At 43.2% G+C, this 6,000-nt stretch overlaps 1 protein-coding gene across 1 annotated transcript in view; it reads right to left on the reverse strand.

The window, feature by feature from the left end:
• The window catches only part of cep72 (centrosomal protein 72), a 151,462-nt gene extending 145,806 nt beyond the window's left edge, over window positions 1–5,656 (reverse strand). Inside the window, exon 1 of the mRNA XM_078539452.1 lies at window positions 5,553–5,656. Within this exon, the coding sequence (XP_078395578.1) occupies window positions 5,553–5,616 (64 nt within the window). The 5' untranslated portion in view covers window positions 5,617–5,656. The remainder of the gene's footprint in view (window positions 1–5,552) is intronic.
• Between the last annotated feature and the right edge of the window lie 344 nt (window positions 5,657–6,000).

Below are 6,000 nucleotides of genomic sequence, written 5' to 3' on the forward strand. Positions count from 1 at the left end.
CTGTCAATCAACACCTACTATTTCCACAACAATGCTCCCACTTCCCCGGTGCTGAGGGCATTGCACTTGTGACTTTTAGGTCCAAATTCTCCAGTGTTCTTCCTGCTGCCCTCTATCTCCTATCCATCATAAACTCTTCTTTGTCCACACCTAGGGCGCCCATGTGCAACACCACACTAAGTCCCCACTCATCCACCCTACTTCTACAGCTTCTGCCCACCACAATCCACATAACTGTCCCCGCAGCCTCCAACCAGTCAGCGTCCATGCCAACCTCCACTCATTTTCATTCTCTTTTATACTCCAGCTCTGGGCTCTCATGCATGCTAACTCTGCCTTTGCCCCAACATTGATTGCAGAGATATGACTCCCTCGGTAGCATTCCCTACAACTTCCTCCCTCCACTTTCAAGAAAACATCTCAATCTCTATTTTTGACTATCTCATAGAAACATAGAAAATAGGAGCACAAGTAGGTCATTCAGCCCTTTGAGCCTGCTCCGACATTCAATATGATCATGGCTGATCCTCTACCTCAACGCCATACTCCCGCTCTCTCCCCATACCCCTTGACGCCTTTAGAGTCCAGAAATCTATTGATTTCCTTCTTAAATAAATTCAATTACTTGGCCTCCACAGCCTTCTGTGGTAGAGAATTCCATAGGTTCACCAGCCTCTGAGTGAAGAAAATTCTCCTCATCTCAGACCTAAATGGCCTACCCAGTGTTCTGACACTGTGACCCCCTTGGTCTAGATCCCCAGCCAGAGGAAACATCATCCCTGCATCCAGTCTGTCCATCCCTGTCAGAATTTTATGTTTCAATGGGATCCCCTCCTTGTTCTGAACTCCAGTAAATACAGGCCAAGTCGACCCAATGTCTCCTCATACAACAATCCTGCCATCCCAGGAATCAGTCAGGTGAAGCTTCGCTGCACTTCCTCTATGACAAGTGTATCCTTTCTGAGATAAGGAGACCAAAACTGCACACAATACTCCAAGTGTGGTCTCACCAAGGACCTATACAGCTGCAGGAAGACATCCTTGCACCTATACTCAAGTCCTCTTGCAATGAAGGCCAACATACCATTTGCCTTCTTAACTGCTTGCTGCACTTGCATGCTTGCTTTCAGTGACTGGTGTACAAGGACACGCAGGTCCCTTTGAACATCAACATTTCCCAATCTATCACCATTTAAATAATACTCTGCCATTTGGTTTTTCCTACCAAAGTGGAAAACTTCACACTTATCCACGTTATACTGCATCTGCCATGTATTTGCCCACTCAATCAACTTGTCTAAATTGCCTTGAAGCCTCTTAACATCCTCCTCACCACTCACATTCACACCAAGTTTCATGTCATCAGCAAACTTGAAAATATTACATTTGGTTCCCTCGTCCAAATAATTGATATATATTGTGAATAGCTGGGGCCCAAACATCGATCCCTGCAGTACCCCACTCGTCACTGCCTGCCACTCCAAAAAATACTCATTTATTTCTACTCTCTGTTTCCTGTCTGCTGACCAATCCATGCCGATATATTACCCCAAATCCCATGTGTTTTAATTTTGTACACCAGCCTCTTATGTGGGACTTTATCAAAAGCTTTCTGAAAATCCAAATACATCACATCGACCAGTTCTCCCTTATCTATTCTGCTAGTTAAACACTCAAAAAACTCTAGGAGGTTTGTCAAACAAGATTTCCCTTTCATAAATCCATGTTGACTTTGTCTACTCCTGTTGATATTTTCTAAGTGTCCTGTTATAACGTCCTTTATACTAGACTCTCGCATTTTCCCTACTACTAATGTTAGGCTAACTGGTCTGTAATTCGCTGTTTTCTCCCTCCCTCCTTTTTTAAATAGTGGGGTTACATTTGCTACACTCCAATCTGCCAGGACTGTTTCAGAATCTACAGAATTTTAGAAGATGACAACCAATGCATCCACTATTTCTATGGCCACCCCCTTTATGGTCATGGGATGTAGATTATCAGGCCCTGGGGATTTATCGACTTTCAGTCCCATTAATTTCTCCAGCAATACTTTTTTAGTAATACAAATCTCCTTCAATTCCTCCTCCTCAATACACCCTTGGTTGTCTAGCATTTCAAGAGAAGGAGGAACTTAGAACAATCACCATCACTAGAGAAAAAGTACTGAGCAAACTACTGGGATTAAAGGGTGACAAGTCCCCAGGACCTGATGGCCTACATCCCAGGGTCTTAAAGGAAGTGGCAGCGGAGATAGTGGATGCATTGGCTATAATATTCCAAAATTCGCTGGATTCTGGAAAGGTTCCAGTGGATTGGAAAAATGCTAATATAACGTCCTTATTCAAAAAGGGTGGGAGGCAGAAAGCAAGAAACTATAGACCAGTTAGTTTAACGTCTGTTGTTGGGAAATTGTTGGAATCCATTGTTAAGGTAGTAATGGGGCATTTGGAAAGTCAAAATGCAATCCATCAGAGTCAGCATGGTTTTATGAAGAGTAAATCGTGTTTGACTAATTTGCTAGAGTTCTTTGAAGATGTGACAAGCAAAGTGGATAATGGGGATCCTGTAGATGTAGTATATCTGGACTTCTAGAAGGCCTTTGATAAGGTGCTGCACAAAAGATTAATACACAAGATAAGATCACACGAGTTAGGGGTAATTTATTAGCTTGGATAGAGGATCGGCTAACAAACAGAAAGCATAGAGTTGGGATAAATGGGTCTTTATCTGGATGGCAAGCTGTAACTAGTGGGGTGCCACAGGGTTCAGTCCTTGGGCCCCAACTATTTACAATCTATATTAATGACTTGGGTTCAGGGATAGAAGGTACTATAGCTAAATTTGCAGATGACACCAAAATAGGCAGGAAAGTAAGTTGCAAGGGAGAAATAAGAAATTTACAAATAGATATGGACAGGTTAGGTGAATGGGCCAAAATTTGGCAGATGGAGTTTAACGTGGATAAGTGTGAGGTTATCCATTTTGGTCGGAAGAATAAAAAGGCGACTTATTATTTAAATGGAGAGAAACTTCAGAACGCTTCAGTGCAGAGGGATCTGGGTGTCCTCATGCATGAATCGCTGAAAGCTAGTATGCAGCTACAGCAGGTAATAAGGAAGGCAAATGGAATTTTGGCATTAGTTGCTAAAGGAATAGAGTATAAAAATAGGGAAGTGTTATTGCAACTGTACAAGGCATTGGTGAGACCACACCTGGAGTACTGTGCACAGTTTTGGTCCCCTTACTTGAGGAAGGATGTAGTTGCACTGGAGGCGGTTCAGAGGAGGTTCACTAGATTGATTCCAGAGATGCGGGGCTTGTCTTATAAGGAGAGATTGAGCAGTTTAGGCCTATACTTGCTAGAGTTTAGAAGGATGAGAGGAGATCTAATTGAGGTATACAAGATGCTAAAGGAGATAGACAAAGTAGACACCGAGTGGATGTTTCCCCTTTTGGGGCATTCTAGAGCGAGAGGCCATAGTTTTAGGCTAAGGGGTGGTAGATTTAAATCAGAGATGAGGAGGAATTACTTTTCTCAAAGGGTCGTGAATCTGTGGAATTCACTACCTCAGAGTGCTGTGGATGCCAGGACGCTGAATACATTTAAGGAGGAGATAGACAGATTTTTTAATTACTTTTGGATTGAAAGGTTATGGGGAGAGGACGGGAAATTGGAGTTGAGGCCAAAATGAGATCAGCCATGATCGTATTGAATGGCGGGGCAGGCTCGAGGGGCTGAATTGCCTACTCCTGCTCTTAGTTCTTATGTTCTTAGTATCCCAAACTGTTGCTTAGGTCACAGAATGTCTCTCATGCTATAGCCATTTCCTTTGACCATTTTCTTTACAGAAGCGAACAAAGTTTAAAAGATCTGACTTCATAAGAGGAGTTGTTAAAAGCTTGGACATTGTTATTTCCTCCAAAGAGTTTCACAAAAGTTTGGCATTTTAAGGGATTAGAATTGCCCACTCTACAATGTATTAATATTGCAAATAAAAGCTATTCCAGCATTTTTTGATTTAACTGGCTTATGAACAAAACACTGAAATGCTTTAAAAAAATTACAGATATATCCCATTGTAGATGGTGAAAAAGAAAGGACTTGAATTTACATAGCATCTTTCACAATCTTAGGACATCCCAAAGTGCTTTATAGCCCAAATACGTTTTAAGGGTAGGTGTTGTTAATGTGAGATGTCTCACATCCTACTTTCAAATAGCAGTTCTGCTGCTGAAATGAAGAGATAACATCCCTACAAGAGTTGACACTGAATCATAATGCTGGTACCAATACAACAACTTACATTTATATAGTACCTTTAACATAAAGCATTCCAAAGCACTCCACTGCAGTGTTAAACAAAATCTGACACCGATCCACATAAGGACATATTAGGATAGGTGATCAAAAGCTTTGTCAAAGAGGTAGATTTTAAGGAGCATCTTAAAGAGAAGAGGTAATTTTAAGAACCTTGCAAATCGACAGAGCGTTAATCATATTTGTGTTTGTCATCCCTGATTGCATTTACAGAAGCTATTGCATGTGACCATTTAACCAACATGCAAGCACATGTGCATACATCTAGAGCAACATTCACACCTCTCCATCAGCCTGCACTGTGGGTGTATTCCTCATCCATGTTGAACTGACACCAGAGACACTGTCATCTAATCAAACCTCCAGGACTGCAGAACGTCAACTTCAGCTGATTTCACCAGCGGATCAAAAATTCCAAACTGCTGCAAGTTTAACAGATTTGGACTCTTCCTGCTGTAGTGTAATTTAATTGTGCATTAGTGTCAGCTCTGGCTCAGCTCAATAGCACTCTTACCCAAGTCATAAGGGTCCAGGTTCCAGTCGCCCTCCAGGACTTGAGCATAAAAATCAAGGCCGATACTCCAGTGCAGTATCGAGGGAGCCCTGCACTGTCAAAGATACCATTTTTTGGATAAGACATTAAACGAGGCCCCATCTGTCCCCTCAAGTCGACGTTAAAGATCCCACGGCACTATTTTGAAGAGGAGCTGGGAGTTATCCCCAGGGTTATGCCCAATATTTATCCCTCAGTCAACACCACAAAAACAGATTATCTGGGTGTTATCACATTACTGTCGGTGGAAGCTTGCTGTATGAGAATTGGCTGCCACATTTCCTTCTTTGCAACAGTGACTACTCTTCAAAATGTATTTCATTGGTTGCAAAGCTTTTGCGATGTCAGGTGGTCATGAAAGTTGCTATATAAATGCAAGTTTTTCAGAGCTGCATTTTCAGAGTTTCAGAGTTTTGCTTAGTGATTTATTTACTTTATGTTGTATGAAGAATGGGCATTTCTAGTGACAACTGGAATCCAACATTAAAACCTGACCCACAGTAACTCTGATGAACAGTTATTCAGGGCCTGTGAGTGGCCCACAGGTGACGCACAGGAGTTCAAAGGGACAATGAGTTAGGAAGAGGCCTGGAGCTCCACCCAACGCTGGGGCTGTAGATTGCCCCGGCTCTCGGTCTTGATTGCCTTGCCCCTCAAAACCCTGTTCCCCTTCACCCTTACCCAGCCGCTGCTCCTTCAGCTCCACTCTCTGTCGGATCCAGTCCTCTGTCAGCATCAGCGCCATTCTTTCAAACCAGAGCTCAGTGCGCAGGCGCACTGCCCTGTCACTCACAGTCCGAGGGGGCGGGGCCCGACTGGTCAACTCTGCCCACTGGAAAGAGGGGAAACAGAGAATATTACTGCAGCTGGAGAGAGAGAGAACACAGAGACTCTGTGGCTGGAGAGAGAGAGGGAACACAAGGGATTATTACTGCAGCTGGAGAGAGAGAGGGAACACATACTATTACTGCAGCTGGAGAGAGAGAACACAGAGACTCTGGCTGGAGAGAGAGAGGGAACACAAGGGATTATTACTGCAGCTGGAGAGAGAGAGGGAACACAGAGTATTACTGCAACTGGAGAGAGAGAGAGGGAACACAAGGGATTATTACTGCAGCTGGAGAGAGAG

Source organism: Cetorhinus maximus, chromosome 3 (genome assembly GCF_964194155.1).
Source record: "Cetorhinus maximus chromosome 3, sCetMax3.hap1.1, whole genome shotgun sequence".
NCBI lineage: Eukaryota > Metazoa > Chordata > Chondrichthyes > Lamniformes > Cetorhinidae > Cetorhinus > Cetorhinus maximus.